Here is a 22320-nt window from a genome sequence, read left to right on the forward strand (position 1 = left end):
GGGACACAAGGAAAATCTAGGATGGGCTTGTGGGGTCACAAAAGAACTCTTCTTGGTCTTGCTGCGAGCACCTGTCAAAGCAGGTGTATATGAAAATGATGGGATTTATTTATAGGTATTTTTAAAAATGGGCTAGAGCAATAGTACAGAGGCTAGGGCATTTGCCTTGCATGCAGCCGACCCAGGTTCGATTCCTCCGCCCCTCTTGGAGAGCCTGGGAAGCTACTGAGAGTATCCCGCCCGCATGGCAGAGCCTGGCAAGTTACCCGTGACATATTCAATATGCCAAAATCAGTAACAAGTCTCACAATGGAGACGTTACTGGTGCCTGCTCGAGCAAATCGATGAGCAATGGGATGACAGTGACAGTGATACAGTGATTTTTAAAAGCAAAATTTTAAAAAAGGGGGCAATAAAGTGATACTCCAAAATAGGATCTTGGCTTTTTTTGTTCACCTTGGAGGTAATTTTGGCTTCCCTTTCATTCATATGCCAACAGTTCCTCACTAATGTTTCCGTAGTTTAGAAATTCATCCCGTTTTACAAAGGTGGTGGTTAAACAATGATAGGGCCAGATATCCAAACCACGTGCAACACTGAAATCAAGAGACCCAAACTTTAACAACTGAACTTTAAAAGGTGCCAATCAAGAGGGCCGGCTGCAGGGGGATGGAGGTGGGAGGATATGGAAGGGAACCAGGGAACGCTGGTGGAGGGAGGTTGACATTGGCGGGGCAATTAGTGCTGCAATACTATGCCTAAAACTCAGCTATGAGTAAGTTTGTAAACTTTGTAAACGGTGCTTTAATTAAAAAAAATGAAAAGTTAAATAAAATAAATCAGTCTTTAAAAAAAAATTCATTTAATTTATAAGGACACACCTGTATCTCATGTTAGTGCAGAGACGAGTTAGGAATTGAGAACCGCCTTAACTGCATTAAGTGGTAATAAAAATAACCGACCTGTGGGGTCTGAGGAGTAGCCACACCTGCTGACGAACCGTCTTCGCACCACTCAGAGTCGATCAAACCACTCACGCGATTCTCATCACTAGTGCTCATATCTTCCAGACTCAGATTCTTCGACTATTCAAAAACAGAAGAACTTAGAGACAACAGAACGTGATTCAATTTTTAAATCAGTACATTCCGGGGCCAGGGCAAGGCCCTGGAAGCAGAAACAAACGAGATATAGTATAACACAGGAGCTCCTCCTTTGCAGAAAGCAGCAGCAAGCCAGGGGCTGGCCAGACAGTGCCATAGGGAAGGCGCCTGCCTTGCTCACGACTGACCTGGGTTCAATCCCCAGCACCCTATGTGGTCCCCTGCTTCGATCCTCAGCACCCTATAAAGTTCCCTGAGCCCACCAGGAGTGATCACTGAGCACAAAACCAGGAGTAAGCCCTGAGCACCATGAGGCGTTAAGCAAACCAACCATAAAATAGGAAGTCAAAATAACTGGTGGGAGGGGAGGCTCACACACGGCCGTACTATGGGGCTGCTCCCAGCTCAGGGATCTCTCCTGGGGGTGCTGGAGAGACGATGTGGTACTGGGGATTGTACCTAGGCTTCCTCCATGCAAAGCATACATTTAGCTCACTGGACTTTCCAACCCAAGTGAAAAAATTTAACACAGGGCTGGAGGTGTAGCTCAGTAAGAGAGCACTTACCCTGCATGTCCTAGATTTGGTTGCTGGTGTCAAAAAAAAAAAAAAAAGAAAGAAAGAAAGAAAAGAAACACCCCATTGTCAACAGCGGTGCCTTCTCTGTCCCAACTGCCCTCTCCCACAGTGCCTGAGGCGGGCTTCCAGCCACGGACCAATCCTCCTGGTCCTTGTTTCTACTGTTCTCGGGTGTTAGTCTTATACTGTGCTGTTTTTTTATAACCCACAAATGACTGCTGCACAGACCCCATGTGGTACCTGGGGGTGGCACCAGGGACCAAACTGGAAGGCAGGCACCTCCACAGCAATAAACCTGCTGGCTGGACGTGGCATTCCAAGCTCTCGAAGTTCTTGCAAGCACCTCCCCTTCCATCTCCCTCTCCTTCCCCACACCGCTCCCCTTCTTGAACGCCTCCTTTTAACCAAAGAAGTCTGACCATGGTCAACAGAGTTTGCTGGGCACATCTGCACGCTTGACCATTTGCTAATTCCACTTGTCCTGGCTTGAATACCCCAAGCCTCTCCCAGTTTCCCTAAGCTTCAGAGTTCTGGCTATGATCAGCTGTAGTAAATGCCACTCCCATCCTCAAGTCCCTTGGGCACACCTCTGGCCCTTGGCTGACCCGAAGCAGGATGTAGCCACGGCTCTCTCTATTCCCTGTCTCGGTTCAGCCACTGGAAAACAAGTGCCACATTTTATGCAGCTGTTTCCCAAGAACCCAGGACCTGGAAAAGCCAATGGCCATGATAAAGTGTTCGTTTAGGACCTAGATCAGGCTGGGTTGTTCTGCTAAAAGTGCCACCACTGAGAGTTCAGAATTACTTATTTTCTTATGAGAAAGACCCCAGAGTAAGAGTCTTACAGAGACTGAGTGGCTTGCTTCAAGTCTCAATGAGGTGCATAAGATCCAATCAGTTATTTCTATAAAACCATTAACATGCTGATGCTGGTATGTGCCACTCATCATTTTACACTTGACAGTAGCTCAATTAACACAGATCGCAGTACTGTGATCAACATGGTAGACAAACCTCTCAGTTTATGATAAAAAAAAATGGATTCGGGGCTGGAGCAATAGCACAGTGGGTAGAGTGTTTGCCTTGCATGTAGCCAACCCAGGTTCGATTCTCAGCATCCCACTGGGTCCCCTGTGCATTGCCGGGTGTGACCCAAAAAAAGCAAAAAAAAAAAAAAAAAAAAAGGATTCAGGGGCTAGAGATCGATTAAGGTGCTTGCCTTGCAAGCACTGGAACCCTGCACGTGGTTCCCCAAGCACCACCAGGAGGGACCCCTGTGCACAGAGTCAGGAGTGAGTCCTGAGCACTGCCAGGGGTGGCCCAGAACAGAGCAGTAGTTTAGCTGTCTCAAAAGCTTATGGCCGCAATCTACAGAATGGGAAAGGATAGTCACCCAATACCCATCTGATAAAGGGTTGATATGAAGGGTATATAAAGCACTGGTTGAACTCTACAAGAAGAAAACATCCAACCCCATCAGAAAATGGGCCGAAGAAATGAACAGAAACTTTTCCAAGGAAGAGATACGAATGGCTTAAAGGCACATGAAAAAATGCTCTGCATCACTAATCATCAGGGAGATGCAGATCAAAACAACCATGAGATACCACCTCACACCACAGAGAATGACACACATCCAAAAGAACAAAAGCAACCGCTGTTGGAGAGGATGTGGGGAGAAAGGGACCCTTCTACACTGCTGGTGGGAATGCCGGCTGATCCAGCCCCTTTGGAAAACAACATGAATGCTTCTCAAAAAATTAGAAATTGAGCTTCCATTTAATCCAGCAATACCACTTCTGGGAATATATCCTGGAGAAACAAAAAAGTATAGTCAAAATGACATCTGCACTTATATGTTCATCGCGGCACTGTTTACAATAGCCAGAATCTGGAAAAAACCCAAGTGCCCGAGAACAGATGACTGGTAAAAGAAACTTTGGTACATCTATACAATGGAATACTATGCAGCCGTTAGAAAAGATGAAGTCATGAACTTTGCATATAAGTGGATCAATATGGAAAATATTATGCTAATTGAAATGAGCCAGAAAGAGAGGGACAGACATAGAAAGATTGCACTCATCTGTGGAACATAAAATAACAGAGTAGGAGACTAATACCCAAGAATAGTAGTATATAATACCAGGAGGCTGGCTCCATAGCTTGGAAGCTGGCCTCACACGCTGGGGGAAAGTCATCCCAGATAGAGAAGGGAACACCAAGTAAAATGTGACTGGAGATCCCACGCGGGAAGGGAAATGCGTGCTGAAAATAGACTAGAGACTGAACACGATGGTCACTCAATGCCCCTGTTGCAAACCACAACACCCAAAAGGAGAGAGAGAGAGAACAAACTGGAATGCCCTGCCACAGAGGCAGGGTGGAGTGGAGGGGGATGGGATTGGGGGGGTGGGAGGGATACTGGGTTCATTGGTGGTAGAGAATGGACACTGGTGGAGGGATGGGCTCTCAAACATTGCATGTGGGGAAAAACAAGCACGAAAATGTGTGAATCTGTAACTGTACCCTCACTGTGACTCACTAATTAAAAAAATTTTTTTAAAATAAATAAATAAAAATAAAATGAAATAAAGTTGAAAATGCAAAAAAGTGTTTAAAAAAATGTTATAAATTATATGGAAATCCAGAAGAGTAAAATAAAAATCTTTCCATCACAATGAGAGAAAAAAAAAAAAAAAGCTTATGGCCGCAAGTTCAATTCCCTGGCACTGCCATCTGTGCTTGAGTGTCATCCTGGAAAAAGCAACACTCAACCTCCCAGAGTCGGGTGCGTGGAAGCACTGCACAGGTGAGACCCGGTCACCACAGAAGGCATGCACACCAGCCCCTAGGCCCGCTATCCTGCCCATGTCTGCCTGTCATTCTCTCTCTCTGTGTCTCTCCCCCCGCTCTTTTTTAGGTTCCTGGGTTAACACTCCAAATTTAAAGAGTTCAAGTGCAGAATTCCTTGTTTTCCTCAGCAAAAACATTAAACCATCAACTGGCTTGCCCCTGGCTCCTTGTCACCAGCAAGGAGAACTTGCTCTGTGGTGGGTGTGCCCATCGGTCAGGGTAACAGGCGGGAACAGCAGCGAAACACACAAGCGCTTGCTTCGAGCACTTACTCGGATGCCCGTGGATGGGGTGGTGCTGGACTGTTCACAGGAAAAAGAAGGACGCCTCAAGCGAACCGGCTTCCCACGAGCCTTCTTGGCTAGCAGCAGAAGGTAAGTAGCTGTGAGGTGATCATACTGCCACTGAAAGGGAAATCAGCCCGTTAGGATTCAGGTTGTTTTTAAATGATGTTCTTTCTTGAATCATTTTTTCCCCTCAATACAAGAGACATTGAGGCTATTTTAATTTTTAAGCTATACAAGGCTATACTGAAAAATATGAATTCCCCACACCACCCACGTCTTCTACCCTTGCCCCCAGGAAGAACAACTTTTAGACACATTTAGCTCTTTCTTCTGTATTTATAAATGAATGGCTTTGTGATGCTTGAATTTTTTTTCCAGCTTCAGATACTATCTATAGATTTCCTTGTATAGAAAAAAAGATTTCAGCCTGATCACATATTGTATTGCACTGCACTGTAGCACTGTCGTCTAGTTGTTCATCGATTTGCTCGAGTGGGCACCAGTAACATCTCCATTGTGAGACTTCTTGTTACTGTTTTGGCATATCGAATATGCCACGGGTATCTCAGCCGTGTGGGCGGGATACTCTCGGTAGCTTGCCGGGTTCTCCAAGAGGGATGAAGGAATCGAACCAGGGTCGGCCATGTGCAAGGCAAACGCCCTACCCACTGTGCTATCACTCTAGTCCTCGTTCGCATATTGTTTTAAATGTATTAATTCTACTACACACCTTCCTTCCCTGCATCGTACTATAGTTTTAATCATAATTTTTAAATGAAATCATGTACATCATCATGACTGTATAACAGTATCCACAGCTAAGTAATGGCACGTCTGGATTATACCACTGGTGAGCCAGCAAGATAGCTCCAAGGGTGAGAGCACAGGTTTTTGCATGGGAGAGCTCAGGGCTTTATCCCCAGCACTGCATAGACACCCTACCCACCCACCCCCGACAATGCAGGGAGTGTTCCTGAGCACTGCCAAGTGTGGTCCCCAAACCAAAAGATGATGAGCTTTCCCAAACCAAAAGATGCTGTTTTTGACACTTCTCCTGCTCTGTCTCATCTGAGTGGCTTTACTTGTTTCTTCCCTCCAGCCCCAGCCATTTGTTTGGATCCCTGCCTTCCGCGATAAAGGCTTCCCTTACACAGCTGGCTGTTTCTCTGTGAAAGTGAAGAGTTCCACACTGCTCACTGGCACCTGCTGTGCCCCTTGGGATGTGCTGTTATACCGCGTCCAGGGAGGGACCCGAGCTCCTCAGATGACTTCCTCTAACAGGTGAACCTTAAAATCACCCACACCTCCAAGAGTATAAGCCCTCACGTGGCTCCAGCCGTGCCAGAATGGTCTGGAGCAGGGGATGTGAGTACGGCTCGCTCCTCCACAGAAAGAGCACGTGCATCAGAGACCCTGTCGCCAACTCTGGGCAGTGCCTGCAGCAGGAGAGCCTCCAGCCTGGCGTTTCCTGCTTCCACCAGGGCTGGCCACCGGCTCAGAACACAAGGGAGAGGAAGAGGGCCTCGTGGTTTCACTGCACCCCTCAGCCTGGCAACTGCCTGTCCTCCTTCCCACCCAGCTCAGCATCCTGCCTCAGAGGTTCCGAGGGCCTCTGATTCCTGAGCCTTCCGGGGCTTCGAGACCCTCAGCAATTGCTCACTGCCTTTCCCCCACGGTAGCATGCACTTGGCTTTCTGCTTTCTCCCTTGGCCACAACGTTCTGTAAGCTGCCACTGATCTACGTACACAGTTTTCCTGACTGCCAAAGCAGTGTGGACATTCATTCTGCCTCATCATTCTCTTCATTTCTTGGAATGTTTTACCCATTTATTCCTTAGTTATTATTTTAGTAGTTTTATAAACTGTGGATGTAACAAAAAACATCAAGTATTTTTTGATCCACGAAACACTGAATCGACAGCTTCTAAATAACATATTCTTAAGACTCAGATTCTCAGGCCAGAGAGATCAGCAGGGGGGTGGAGGTGCATGTCCTGGTTGAGGCAGCTGCTGGCTCAATCCCCAGCACCACACAGTCTCCGACCACGGTGACGTGCAGCCCTAGGAGCCTCGAGCACTAGAGGGTGGTCCAGGCAACCCCCAGTGCCAGAGGGCCTGAGCAGCACTGCATCCTCAGACCCTCCCACAAAATTCTAGCCACAAATCACCAGGAGGGGCCCTTGGTCCCCCAGGCCCATATTAAAATGCATTAATTCTGAGTAATATCTGACACTGTGCATCTCTTCATGAAATGCATGCTCCAGAGGTCTACCAACACTTGTTTTTCTTACCAAATTTTATCAGTTAATGTGTGTGTGTGTGTTGTTTTGTTTGGGGACCATACCAGACAGTGCTCAAGGATCACTCCTGGCTGTGCTCAGAGAACCATATGGGGTGCTGGGGATCGAACCTGGGTTGGCTGTATGCAAAGCAAATACCCTACCCACTGTACCATCACTCTGACCAAATCAGTTGTTTTCTCAGTTAATAATTTTAGATAACACAACCATAATATAGACTTTGAAATCACATAACAGATTGGGCCAGAGAGATAGTACAGCAGATAGGGTGCTTGCCTTGCATGCAGCCAACTCAGGTTCGATCCCTGGCACTACCCAATATCCCTGAATGTAGAGGGAGAGGGAGGGGAAGGAAGGAGGGAGAGGGAAGGAGGAGGGGGAAGAAGGAATGAGGGGGAGGAGAAGGGAGGGGGAAGAAGAGGGAAGGGAAGGAGGAATGAGGGGGAGGAGGAGAATGGAGGGGGAAGAAGAGGGAGGGGATGGAGGAATGAGGGGGAGGAGGGGAAAGGAAGGAGGGCGAGGAGGTAGGAGTGAGAGGAGAAGGGAGAAGGAGGAAGGAGGAGGAAGGAGGGGGCGGAGGAAGAAGGGGGAGGAGGATGGAGGAGGAAGAGGATCCCAGATTGCAGCTTAGAATCAGTCCAGTCCGTGAAGTTTCTGCTGCCAGAACACATGGGAGTTTGCCCTGTGGGGGTGGGAGCGTCTGCCTTGATCTGAATTCAGCCTTGATCTGAGTTGGTTTCCATGGGATCCCCAGTAAGGACCCCTAAGGGATGGCCAGCTGCTCTTCCAATCAGGTCACTCAGAGCTGGGAGAACAGCGGAGAGGAAGGAAGGCAACAGCTGGAAGCTCCCGCCTCATGTGGCAGCCCCAGAAGACGGACAGCAATGCTGCTCCACCTCTGCACACCTGTCACCTGTCAGCACACTAGCCTGTGCACCTTGAGTCGCAGCAAGGTGGCGGATCAGTAGTTCTCAACCTTTCTCCCCGCTCCAGTCGCCCCCTCCCACTGCTGGAGATGGAAATCAGGAACTTACACATACAAAGCAAGTGCTCTACTGCTGAATCCACACCCGTGGCTTTCGATCATTCTACACCTGAGGGACAGTGATTAAAAAGACCACCAGGCTCTAGGTGAGGGAGCTCAAAAAAGCAACATGTAGGAAAGTGGCTTTGAGGGCTCGTGTATATAGTATGAGGACCCCTTGGCTGAGTGGGCATGAAAAGTGTCTCTTTCTCTTGTACAAAACAGCACCATGCCAGGAAGGACCGTGCCAAGCTGTCCTGTCGAATCAGCCCCCAAGGGAAAGATGGAGCTCCCAAAGCTCCAAGTCACAGCTGATCTCAAAGCTAGCTATCCTAAGGTTCTCTCTAATTTTTTTGGGGGGAGGATGGAGGTTGGGGCCATACTTGGTAGTTGCTCAGAAGTCACTCGTGGTGGTACTCAAGGGACTCTATGCGATGCTAGAGCTCAAACGGGGGCCAGCCACACACAAGGCAAGTATTTTAACCCCTCTCTGACCTACGTACAGTTCTCTTCTTCTCTACATGCGAGTGCCTGGGCCCCTATAATATCAAAGATTCCCTCACCCAGGATTTCACATCCTCACGCTATGATAATTCACCCGGAAAATTCTTTGTTGTTCTGTGCAGTGTGAAATATTTAGCCGCATCTCTGACCTCTATAGATGCCATGGCACACATACATCCTAGTTGTGGCAACCCTAAAAAGTTCTAGGGGGCCAAGCACCCCAGTGGAGAACCCCTGATTCAGAGCCACACTCGCCAAGCACTCTTAAGTCAGGCTCTGATTCACTCTCAGGTGGGTCCTAAGAGTATCACTCGTGGCAGTGCTCGGGGGACCGTATGGGATGCCGGGGATGAAACCTGTGTCTGCTACATGAAAGGCAAGCGCCCTCCCTGCTGGACTATCGCTCCAGCCTCAGTGTCTACATTTCTAACAAGCACAGAAAGAATCTAGAGCAATCCTTCTCGAGCCCTGACTAAGGCTTGAGGGTCTGCACTCACTCGCTAGCGACTTCTGACAAATTCTGATGGTGAAGTCAGAACTCAGTGAAGATAAACTGCAATCTCTGGGGGTGGGACCCAAGTGTTAGGAGGAATTTTAAGTTCCCAGGCAGGTTCAGTGTTAGCCAAGGGTAAGGATATCTTAGATCTAGAATTCCACTTGTCTGAGCGTGGGAAGTCAGTATGACCTTGAAGGAGGAGAAAAGAGAACAGAAAGGGAAAAGGACTCCCTTGCCTCAGCGTTCCTGCCATTGGTCTGGCGAGCCTTCGGAATTACTGAGATCTTCAGAGATGTAGACACCAGAAGCCAACCTCTATCATGCTCTGTGATCTCTTTTGCTGTCTCTATCAGAAGGAAACAATTTCTGGTTTCCGAGATTTTTTTCACTTATAAATTTGAAAATTGTATAGAGAAACCACATAAAAGTTTTTTTTTTCCTTGAATTCTGTACTTGTGACTTTTAAAATTTGACATTTAAAAGTCTTTTAAGTCTCCTGATACTTGGAGTTTGTTGTGTTTCCCACCCCGCCCCCCCGCCCCCACCCTTGGCTGAAAGAACATGCTGTCTGGGATGTGCTTTGAAATAACCTCATTATAAAGGCTGATTAGTGGCCAGAGAGATGGGCAGGGCACTCGCCTTGGACATGGTCAACCCAGGTTCAATCCCTGTATCCCATATGTTCCCGGAGCACTGCCAGGGGTGATCCTTGAGCACAGAGCCAGGAATAAGTCCTGAGCACTGAAGCCCCAACACAGACTCAGACACACACACACACACACACACACACACACACACACACTCACACACTCACTGGCATATAGGTGAAAGTACTGATAAAAGCTAAATTGGACAATAAGTTGGTGAAGGATCACTGTTTCTCCCGTTCCATGTGTGTTTGAAAATGTCTCTAATAAAAATGCAAAAAGAGAGGTCACAGTGATAGTAGAGTGGGAAGGACAGTTGCCTTTTACACAGCTGACCTGCTTTGATCCTGGCACCACATATGGCCCACCAAGCCCCACTCCCTGAGCACAGAGCCAGGAGTAAGAACTGAGCACCACCAGATGTGGCCCAAACACAAACAAAATGTAAAAAGAAAGATCTACCTAAAGAAAAAGATTTATTGTCATTGTCATCCCATTGCTCATCGATTTGTTCAAGTGGGCACCAGTAATGTCTCCATCGTGAGATTTGTTGTTACTGTATTTGGCATATCGAATACGCCATGGGTAGCTTGCCAGGCTCTGCTGTGCGGGCGAAAAACTCTTGGTAGCTTGCCAGGCTCTCCGAGAGGGGCAGAGGAATTGAACCCAGGTTGGCACCTTAAAAAATAACTGGGGGCACACCAGAGGGATAGTGCAGCGGGTAAGGCACTCGCCTTGCACACAGCCAACCTGGGTTCAATCTTCAGCTTCCCCCGAGCACCACCAGGAATAATTCTTGAGTGCAGACCCAAGAGCAATCCCTGAGCATTGCCAGGCATGGCCCCAAACAAACAAACAGAAAAGTTGGAGGGAGCGGGGATTGGGAGCTATGTCCCACAGTGATCCAGGCTAACTTACTCCTGGCTGTGCTCAGGGGTCACTTCTGGTGGGGGTTGGGGGACCATAAGTGGTGCCAGTGGTCAAACTTGGATCAGCAACATACAAAGCAAGCACCTTGTCTTTTGTGCTACCTCTCCAACCCCTAGAACTTATTTTTTAAGTTATATAAAACTTTATCTCTCATTATAAGAGACTTAAAACCTGGCACATATTACAGCAATTTCCAATTCTTTCCAATTCCTTTAAAAGCATTATCCAGAATGCAATTATCAGAACGCTGTCTAGCCTTCGCTTATGAAAGGATTCAAAAGAATTCCTTTAGGGACTGTGGAGGTAAAGCACCAACTCTGCATGCTAGAGACTCTGGGTTCAAATCAGGCATCTCTTCGTACCCACCCAAAACTCAAAGGATTCCTTTAGAGCTCCTCCTTACTGAAAAGAATTATGGCTTGACCTTGTATGTTAGAAAGGAGGGAAGAAAGTCACAAACACAAATATAAACCTTAAGTGGAAGGAGACAGGGTGTAAAACCCTGCCCATCAGACTGCAGCTATGAGTGTGTTCTCTAGATAGAGAGAGAAAGAGTCTGATCTCGAGATTCCGCATCTGAGGGAGCGTAAATGATCCCACACTGGAAATCACAATGACCCTTTCGCTGTATTTGGTCCGTGCGTGCAGGGCTGACGTGATGCCTCAGAGCTGCTTTCAGTAAGAACACTGCTTAGTGGTTTCCTGATTTCTACAGTAGGATCCAAGGTCCATGACACAGAATTCACAGCAGTCAAAATTGGAACTCTGTCCATTCTAGAGACTGGTATGCTCTGCTTTTATTATTTATTTATTAACTCTAATTCTCTTTAATCAATGTCATTTTGAGTTGGGGAGCAGATCCAATGGTGGTACTCAGGGATTACTCCTGGCAGAACTGGGGACTGGGGGAGGGTGCCATATGCAAATGCCGGGGATAGAAGTGGACTTGGCCCCATGCATAGCAACAGCCCTTACCTACTGTACTATCTATGCAGCCACTCAATGTCATTTTTTAAAAAGGGTCTCCAACAGACATCAGAGAAGAGCTAAGAGAAATTCACGCATAAATAAGGATGGTATTTAAAATAAAGGATGGTATCATGTAAACACACATGATAAAAACCCGAGGTCTGGAAAATGCCCTACTATTCTTAATGACTGACGAAATCCAGAACAAGGAAATGAGATCCTGCTCTCAAATTCACAATGTTATTTCTTACCAGTGAAACTAAACCCTCCATCATCTGCCTGGTGTTTCTGTGATGTACAGAAAGTTCCGTTATGCAGTCTTCATCAAGGTGAATAAGCTACAAAAACAAACAGCAGCAGAAAAAGATAAAGTTCATTAGCACAAAAATTCCATTCTTAAAATTTTAAATGAATATCATTACCTTGTTAAATCAAACATCAATATGCAAAAACAACCCGAGCTGTCAAACTCTCAGATAAACATCCTCCCTGAGTTTTTTTATATCCGCAGATGACAAAAAGCATTTCAGGAAAATGAGCTCTTCCCCCACCCCTCACATCTGTAGCATCACCTGGTCCATCTTTTTTTTTTTTTTTTTTCCAATTTTGTATCTTGACATTTGTTTTGTTTTCTTTCTTTTCAAATTTTTTTTAACTTAGTCACTGTGAAATTACAGACATTCATGACTGGGTTCCAGGCATACAATGCTTCAACGCCCATCTCTTCACTAGAGCCCACTGTGCTCCACCAATGCACCCCACACTCCCATTGTCTCCTACCCACCTTCTATGAAAGGTGCTTTTTTTTTTTTTTTGCTTTTTGGGTAACATCCAGCGATGCTCAGGGCTTATTCCTGGCTCTGCACTCAAAAATTACTCCTGGTGGTGCTCAGGAGACCATATGGGATGCTAGGGATCAAACCCAAATAGAGGCCTAGCAGCCAAAAACCTCATGGTTGAACTCCACAGGCTCAGGATGCCTCATCCAGGAATGAATGTGTTGAAAAACTCAGATATGCGGGATTTGTGACTGAAATCTCCAGGCTCATGGAGTCCAGGATGGGCTACCTTCCCCATCTCCCTGTTCTTCTGGGAACCTGGCAGTAACACCCATCAACTGCCTCTGGTGCCATTTAAGTTCATTAAGGGCCATGATTCAGAGACTCACAAATCTTGGAGGAGAGCAACATCCCTCCGGACCCCGAAGTCACCATCCAGTTAAAAATTTAACTCCAGCTGTTTCACCCCACTCAAAATTTTAGAATTCCTGGGTCATCTCATACACTACACCACTGATACATCAGGAGTAGCACACCACACTGGATGAGATGTAAAGTAGAAGGCAACCAATTTTGATTAAGAAAATATTAACACACAAGGCTCAACCTGTAACAACATGTCAGTAATCTCTTATACAAGGGTTTAATGACTCCAGGATGAGACACAACAATCTTCACACACTTTCTTCTAAGGAAACCATTTTTTCTGATCAATTTTAGCAAATTATTCATAACAAGCAATGCAAAATAAATTTTTTAGGGCATGCTATTGGGGCAGGCTTGGGTGATGGTTGAGAAAATTGGAAGAACTGGTGGTGGGAAGGTGTAATGGTGACGGAATTGGTGTTGGAATATTGAATGTAATAAATCATCGTGAACAACTTTATAAAAATAAAAAAAAATAAATGATTGAAAAAAAAGTTCTGAGCTTTGGAAGGAGGCAGACTGAGGTCTGAATGTGCACATGTTCCTACACCTCTTGGAGCCTCAGTTTCATGCCTGGTGGCAGGGAGGCGGTACGTACCTGCAGTACACAAAACGTACATGCTGGGCCTGGACAAACTCTGCATATGCAGGCCCTCCCCAGAGACAGCAAACTATTTCTACTGATGGGCATGATTCTATTTCCTCTTTGGGATAGGAGTCTTTCATGAACGAGAACACCCTTAGGATGGAAAAGCTGCTTCTTTCACCCCCACGAAAGGATCAATGATTGTGACCATCCTGGTCCTTCCTTTAGACCACAGGGTTCAGGGTGATGCCACTGGCCCTCGGGGCAGGGAGTTTGGACACAAAGACAATGTCAGAAGAGGTTGGCCCCACACAAGAGAAAGCAGCGCGAGGAGCCGCCCTTCTTCTGGACACTGCACTAGGAACAAGGGGCCCTGAAAAGCCTCTTTGCTGCCATGGAAAGAGCGGCACAGTGCAGACAGTGACCCTCACGACTGGCTGGCTGGCCCGGGCACAACCTGTGACTTGTGGAGAATGCAAGACTCCAGGACTTATGTTAATGGGACAACGAAGTCCATAGGCCTAGGATGAGTTTTCCTGCCGGGAATGTGGCTCAGTGGTAGAACACTTGATTCGTAGGCTTGAGGCTCTGGATTTGAAGGCCCACGCATTGGGGGAATAAAAAACAAAACAAAACTGCTTTTATTTTGTTGCTTTGACTTTGGCTTTTGTCAAAACCTGAGATCCTGGATTCTATATGGTCTCAAGCCCAGAAACTCAGACACTTTATACCTTCTTACCCTCACTTTCATCTTATTGTAATCCATGCTCAAGAAAGAAGGGTAAGGGGCCGGAGTGATAGCACAGCGGGTAGGGCGTTTGCCTTGCACGTGGTCGACACGGGTCCAATCCCCAGCATCCCATATGGTAACCCAAGCACTGCCAGGAGCAATTCCTGAGTGCAAAGCCAGGAGTAACCCCTGAGCATTGCTGGGTGTGACCCAAAAAGTCAAAAAAAAAAAAAAAAGAAGGGTAAGATTCCTCCCCAACTATTTCACTCTCTTAAAAAAGGAAAAAAGGCAGGTTGCAGAAAACTCCACCTCGTTCCTACATTCCTGCTTTGTACCTCTATCAAAAGATGCATAGAGGAGGAGCCAGAGTGACAGGACGGCAGGCGGGGCCCTTGTCTTGCATGTGGCCCCTGGCATCACGTATCTTTCCCTGAGCACAAAGCCAGGAGTAAACCCCAAGCACCACTCGGTATGGCCCAAATCCAAACCGAAAAAGCCACACAAAGTGCCGGGCAGAAAGAGGAGGCCATGCTCTGCAGGAGGCAGGCCTGGCCTGACCCCTGCTCTGACACCCTGGGCAAAGAGGCAGGAGTAGGCCATAGCACCTCCCCCCAGAACAAACGAATAAAATAGAATAAAGTTTACAGGACAGTGCATGTCTTTTAAAGCTATTTTTCCTAAGCACACTATCCACATTTACTGAGGTATAATCTGGCATACCCTATTCTAGAACAGTAAGTACTCAGCAATCTTTATACCGAGAGAGAAGGGAAATGATACACTGTTGGAAAACTGGAAGCTACTCTGTATCTTGTCCTGATTAAAAGCAACTTCTTTGACTCTGCTGTCAGAGACCTTCTTCCTTAGCATGTGTGCAATGCCAGCAGCAGAGCACGGAGCCTAAGAGGGAAGCCTGCAAAGTCTCCCACACATGGAGAAACGATGACCCCCAATGGCGGAACACAGAATAGACTCGCCAGTCCCCACTTGGGGGGTGCAGACTCCCCACCCCGCACCTGAAGCGCACAGACACGCCACCACCCATATGGAGAACAGACTCCCATCCTCTGCGGCCCTGCTCCCCACGGCACGCTGGGGCCTCAGGCCCTCGGGCTGGAGCTGTGAAAATTAAACTGTCGTTCTAAATGCATTCATTGGAGCGTTAATAAGGTGTTATACAGGGTCTAGAGGACACTGAGGGAGAAACTTTAAAAACGGAGTCACAGGAGCTTTAGGAGGGATTTCAACACGGGTCTGAAGACCCAAGCAGCATATCACCGAGGAGCAAAAACCAATGCTATTTCCCCAGATGGTGCGGCCACTGAGGAGAGAATTTCTGTTTACTAGTATGATCATTCTGGAAAGTAAACACCTCACAGCCATACCAAGTGCCGTTACCCTGGGGATGTCTGAGCCACACCTCCAAGCTATTCTGCTGATCCATGCTCAGGTCCCACTCGACTGCAGAAGCTGTAAAAGTGGGTTATCAGAAAACATGACCCAGTGATCTGGAAAGGCATAGCCTCTAAAGTATCCAAGTATTTATTCTGCCACATGTCTGTATGGGGGTACTTTCATATATGTCAACCGAAACACTTCAAAACGTAAATGCAGAAGCAGATGAGGACCAGGTGTCTTCTTCCATGAAACCAGATTTTAAAGAAATTGGCAGATATAAACCAATGCCATGCTTCTCATTAGATTTATTTTTTTTAATAGCAATTTTTCAGGGCCAGAGATAATTCAGTGGGTAGGTTGCTTGCCGTGCACATGACCCCACTTCATTCAATCCCTGTTACCACATTTGGTTCTCCCAGCCCAATCAGGAGTGACACCTGAGCAAGGAGCCAGGAGCAAGCCCCAAAGATTGCCAAACATCAAAAACACATGCACCTCCCCCCACTTCCAAAACAAAAAAATTCTTGGCCAGCACAGTCCACAATGGCCAAGTGAGCACAAACACTTCTACACACCAATGTCTGACAGTGGCCTTAAGAAGAAACATGGACTCCATTATGAGCTGAATGACTATTTTCCTCAAAGATTACGGACAAACTACAGTTATTTAGACTTGGATACCTGGCAGGCATTTATCACTTGGAAGGAAAAAAAAAAAAAAAAAAAGGACAGTATTTGCTATTTGCTCCCTGTCCTATGAACTGGTCTTGCAAGCAAAAACTGGAACTTTGAAAAACAGGTCTGAGGGTCTGGAGCAATAGCACAGCGGGTAGGGCATTTGCCTTGCACTCAGCCCACCTAGGCTCAATCCCTGGCATCCCATATGGTCCCCCAAGCACCACCATGAGTAATTCCTGAGTGCAGAGCCAGGAGTAACCCCTGAGCATCACTGGGTGTGACCCAAAAAGCCAAAAAAAGAAAAAGAAAAACAGGTCTCTGCTGCTATGGGCTTGACAGCATCCCAAGAGGTAAAAACTTTCTGATGTGATTAAGTGATTTTTAAGGATGGTGACTTTAAAATAATATGTAACAGAACCTGCATTGCAAACCATAATGCCCATAAGAACAGAAGATAGAGACGGAGACAGAGAAAGAGAGAAGAAAAGTGCCTGGGGTGAGGGGGGTGGAGGTGAGGCAAGAGGGAAACTGGAGACATTGGTGGTGGAAATGTACACTGGTGAAAGGATGGGTATTGGAGCATCCCTATGACTAAAAATCAATCGTGCAAAAAAAAAAAGTGTATAATAAAGGTGTTACCATTCAGAAGACCTCACATAACTCATTAAGCAATTTTTCCAAATGATCAACACAGATGGCTATGTGGGGGAAAGTGCCAATGGAAAAAACAATGGATTCTCATTGAATACGGGGCAAATATGATTCATTCATTCATTCATTCATTCATTCATTATCTCAGATCCCATGTGCAACATGCCAGAAAACTACCACTGGTCAAGTTTCCATAGAATATCAAGGAATACCTTGATTACATGAGAAATTATTAAAATCCTTATTCCCAGTTCTACTAATGTACCTGCATGAGGGAGCATTTTCTTCATGTGTTGATTTCCATCGAAGCAGCCTATTGGAGCTGGAGAGATACTACAGGGAGCGAAGTCCTGCATGAGGCTGATGTAGCCATAAGCCTGATTTGTTCCCTGATACCACTTGGGATCGATCCCTGAGCACCACTCTTGCGCAGAGAACCAAGACTACCCCCTGGTACTTTTGCATATGGCCAAAGACCAAAACATCATCATTGAAGCAGAAAGAAAGCAGAAACAGGGGTCTAAGAGTCTTCTATTAAATCAGAATGTAAAGAATTTGCAAACTTTGGCTCTTCTCACTGAATTTACTTTCAAATAGTTATTTTTCATAAAAGTATTGACAGGGCTGAAGCAATAGCTCAACCGGCTAAGAGCATGTTTTGGGTGCTAGAGGCCCAGGTCCAGTGCTGAACTGTCCAGGGGAAACACCCAAGCACTGAGCCCAGCCATGCCCATGAGCATTACTGCTACCATCAAAACTCTAAGCAAACAAAAAAAAATAATATTTGGAATTTTACATAGTAATTTACTACTATGTTTAAGTGAATTAGTAAATCTGAAGGTCACCACAAAAGTCTTCAGACATATAAACATTTGAAAGCTGCTGAAATCTCATCACCACTCTGGGAAACAGAACTGGATGAACCTACATTTTATAGCTGAATAAATAGGTTCACATAACTGAGTAACTTGTTCATGATTTCCAGAGCACTGTTCACAATCCTGAATACACATGAGAAACACTGGGGAACTTATAAAAAGATCAATGCCCAGGAAGGATAGTATAGGGGTAGGGCACGTGCCTTGCACACAGCAAACCTCAGTTGGATCCCGCGCACCATATATGGTCCCTAAGCACAGCCATGAGTGATCCCTGAGCACAGAGCAAGGAAAGAGCCCTGAGGACCACTAGATGTGGCTACAAAAACCAACTTAAAAAAAAAAACAAAAAAAAACAAGTTTCAGAGATATAGATCAACAGACCAAGGACATGACTTGCATGCAGGCGGCCCAGTCTGATCCCATGAATACTTCTGGGAGAACCTCTGAGCACAAAGCTAGAAGTAGCCCCCAAGCACCACTGGTGTCCCCATGTACATGCACACAAAAAAGGAACAGACCCTGAGCAACACCAGGGCTTCTCCCAAAACAAAAGTCTGTATCTCCATTAAGGGCTATGGAGATAGCGTAAAAGGCTGGGGTATGCTGGAGTCACCGGTTCACATGACCAGATCCCCCAATTACCAATAAAGCAAACTCTCAACCGCCAGAGTAACCAAAGCAGCAACTCAGTGTGTGTGTGTGTGTGTGTGTGCGCGCGCGCACGTGCACATTCATTAAATGTATATAAATCAAAATCTATATATCTTCATTAAATATCTTGACACAGGGTACATGCAGGCTTTCTTTCTCCTAAAGGACCCAATGGCTCTGCAGCTGAATTCAGAATCACTGTCAGGGTGCTTGGGGGAGGGCTATAGCCCATGCCCAGCTTGCAAAGGCCCCAAGTTTGATTCCCAGCACTGCCTGGTCCCTGGGCATCACTGGATGTAGCCCTGGTGAGTCCCTGCAACCCAGGGCTGTGCAGCAAACCAGCAGGTTCTCTCAATCAGTCTGAATAAGGCCGACGATGGCCCCCAAGCTCCCTAAACACTGTTGGCAAGTCCCAGACCTCCTCCCACCCCCACAAAAGAAAAAAAAAAGAAAGAAAGCAGAAACCACTGTCCTTGAGCTGAAGAGGCGACAAGTCTCCTATCATTAGCCTACAAGCTTCAAAACACCAATCTGGTGAGTAAACCTACAAATATATATGTCCTTCATATTTAAAATCACATCCAAAAATTATTCGACTGAATTTTATTTTACTTACGGTATTCTTTTTTTCATGTAAATGAGAATAAGCATTTTATTATATTGGTTTTTTTAGCACAGCGGTAGGACATTCGCCTTTCACGCAGCTGACCCATGTTCGATTCCTCCACCCCTCTTGGAGAGCCCGGCAAGCTACCCATGGCATATTGTATATGCCCAAAACAGTAACAATAAGTCTCACAATGAGAGACATTACTGGTGCCCGTTCGAGCAAATCGATGAGCAATGGGATGACAGTGACAGTGACAGGTTTTTTTTAAATTTATTAGTGAATCACCATGAGGTACAGTTACAAACTTACGAACTTTCATGTTTACATTTCAGTCACACCGTGATCGTTTACATCCCTCCACCAGTGCCCATTCTCCTCCAACAATGTTCCCAGTATCCCTCCCACCACCCCCACCCCCACCCCCCCACCCTGCCTCTGCGACAGGGCAAGTAGAAGATGTTGAGAGGACCCATTCGGGTTGAAAGATGCGTGCCGAAAGTAGACTACAGACCAAACAAGATGGCCATTTCAATACTTCTATGGCAAACTACAACACCCAAAAGGAGAGAGTACTTACGGTATTCTTGCTTTGCCATTCCACGGGGCAATTGTAATCTTGCATGATCCAGGGATGGCTCAACAGATTCCTCATGGAAATTCGTTTCTTTGGGTCCACCTAGTGGCCATTAAGAAGTAGCTCGAGATTAACATTTTATATAGACAACACAGAACTGCCCTCCCCTTAACTCAAAATTCATCAGAACACATGTAAACTTTATCATCTCAAAAATGCTGTGAAAGACCTTAAAACGGCCTTGGAATAAATTCTTTAGAGGAGAGGGGGGGGGGCGCGAGATTTTAAAAAAGCTACAGCAACCAACAACAGGCTTAGAAGATAAATGTTTGACAAACACCAACTTCATTGGTATGGACATTATTCATGAGTTCAGTCAATCTATTGTATGATGTAATAGTCTTTTGCTGGAAAACCTATTCACAGGAAATATTCACCAATTTAATATTCAAGCAGCCACAATGCAGGGCTTTCTTACTGCACATGCAATCTGGACCTCCAAGGAGCTCACCGTCACAGGAGCACCATGAAAAGCACACCTTTTCCGCTTGTAATTTTCAAGGGTGAGGAGAGAAAAATTAATCAACAGATATTAAATTTGGGGGAGCTTAGAAGAAAAGAGAAGATGTTGTCAATCTTTGTATGGAAATTTGTTGGTCTGGCCCTACTTAATCAAGGTGGGAGAGCCCGTGGCAAAATCTGAATAAAAGCAGAGATGACCTAACAGATAGAAAAACTAAATAAACAATAAAAAATAACAACAACCAGGGGCTGGGGAGAAAGTATGGTGGGTAAGGCGTTGGCCTTGTTTGAAGTAACCTGGACCTGGGTTCATTGGGGCATCTGATAAGATCCCCTCAGGCAACACCAGGAGTAATTCCTGAGTGCAGAGCCAGGAGTAACCCCTGAGCATCACTGAGTGTGGCCCAAAAAAAGACAGCATTAATAAGATTCTCATTATTACCAAAGCCCTTCCTGCTAATTCCATCTTCTCCTCCTAACTGCACACAAGTGAAGCCAAGGTCAGAATCCCTTGTGGCTGATCAGGGTGGGGCTGGATGCTGTTTGCACGTGGTCATTGGGAGCGTGGAGTGCTTGCATTCAGCACTCCTCTCTTCCACCTCTGAGGCATCCTATTAAGTCTGTGATTCTTAAAAAAGTGGTCCCAAGACTAGAAGCAGCAGCATCTGGGAGTTTGCTAGCTATGGAAATTTCTAATCCTGCCCAGAGCTATTCATCAGATTCTCTTGGGGTGAGCAACCTGTGTTTTAACAATCCATCAGGCAAAACTGAGCTATGCTAGAGTTTGAGAACCACTATGGTATACCATTCAGGCTCACTCAATTCAGCTCACTGAAGCACTTATTTGGGTCTCATAAGCCAAATGGAACAACAGAAGACACTGGGGGGAAAAAGCCTTGGTCTGGGAGTAGAGTTCAATAGTGCACATAAGTTTTGCATATTTAAGGTCCTAGGTTCAATACCTAGCATTCAAAAATAAGTAAAAATTAAAAATTGTAAAAGTATTTAGAGCATAACTAAGAAGGCATCTAGCAGAGGATATTTGCAGAGTAGATACAAAGAATGGAATCTGGTGAGTTGTTAAAATATTGTTGTACATGAGCATTTGAAAGTTGGGTCAGGAGCCAGAGAGAGAGAGAGAGCCAGGGAATAAGGTGTTCACCGTGCATGCAACCAATCCTGGTTTGATCCTAGCAACACTGAGCAGAGCCAGGAATAGCCCGAGTGCGGCTTGGTTGTGGCCCCAGAAAAGTGCCTGGTGGCCTCCAAGAACTACTGGGCCAAACAATCATACTGTAGCTAATTCGTCCAAATGAATAAGTAAATAAATACCAAAGTTTACCTGTAGCATTTGTTGAAGAAGCAGAATACTACTGGGAGAGAGCCATTTAGGAACCTCGTACTTTCCTCTCTACAAATAAAAAACATGCAGACATTTAGGTTAAATCAACATTGACACAAACTTCTAAGGTAGCACCATGCTAAATTCAATTTTAAAGGCTTCATCAATCATAAGATTTGGTGACTATATTAGTAATCTAGGAAATCCAGTTTGCTGCTACGAAGCTGGATCTGGAGAGTATCATGCTGAGTCAAGATACCCAGAAGGAGAGGGACAGACAGAATGAGGTCTCTCACATGTAGGATATAAAGAAACATGCTAGAGGGGTAACAAATGCCCAAAGGTGACAGCAACTGAGAACAGATTAAATAGTAAGTGCATACTGCAGTCAATTTTTGCATGGCTGAGGCAAATTTTACCTTGCTGCTCTCTCATCCAGTACCGTGCAAGAGGCTCCTCCTTATCTTCCAGGTGCCACTATGGCCCCCTTCCCAGTCCAGGCTCTACTTGCCACCGCAATGTTCTCAGACTCACCTGCAACGCCCCTGTGTGCATCCCCTCCCCAAGAATGATTCCCCCGAATAGCAGCTCTAGCTGATGCCATCATCATCTTCTGGTCCCCTCCTGTGTATCCCTGTCACCTCTTCCTCAGTTCCCTCAAATCATTCTTACCTCCCCCCACACATCATTTTCTTTCTAGTCCTTAACTGTGTGTCTCATGTTACACATTTATTTATTTTTGTTTCTTTTCTGCCTTACTACCTGAGACTAAGCCCTCCAAGACTTTGTTCCATTCAC

At 45.9% G+C, this 22320-nt stretch overlaps 1 protein-coding gene across 7 annotated transcripts in view; it reads right to left on the reverse strand.

Annotated features, from left to right (window-relative positions):
- MELK (maternal embryonic leucine zipper kinase) overlaps positions 1 to 22320 on the reverse strand; it is a 67234-nt gene that overhangs the window by 17957 nt on the left and 26957 nt on the right. For 6 of the 7 annotated variants that reach the window (XM_055143343.1, XM_055143325.1, XM_055143304.1 and 3 more), the window contains 5 exons: positions 21523 to 21591; positions 19662 to 19760; positions 11946 to 12032; positions 4810 to 4941; positions 963 to 1085 (listed from right to left, as the gene is read on the reverse strand). In XM_055143343.1, coding sequence (XP_054999318.1) covers positions 963 to 1085; positions 4810 to 4941; positions 11946 to 12032; positions 19662 to 19760; positions 21523 to 21591 — 510 coding nt within the window. The remainder of the gene's footprint in view (positions 1 to 962; positions 1086 to 4809; positions 4942 to 11945; positions 12033 to 19661; positions 19761 to 21522; positions 21592 to 22320) is intronic. The other variant, XM_004600242.2, reaches the window with a different exon arrangement.

The sequence above is a fragment of the Sorex araneus genome, chromosome 1 (genome assembly GCF_027595985.1).
Source record: "Sorex araneus isolate mSorAra2 chromosome 1, mSorAra2.pri, whole genome shotgun sequence".
In the NCBI taxonomy this organism is placed as follows: domain Eukaryota; kingdom Metazoa; phylum Chordata; class Mammalia; order Eulipotyphla; family Soricidae; genus Sorex; species Sorex araneus.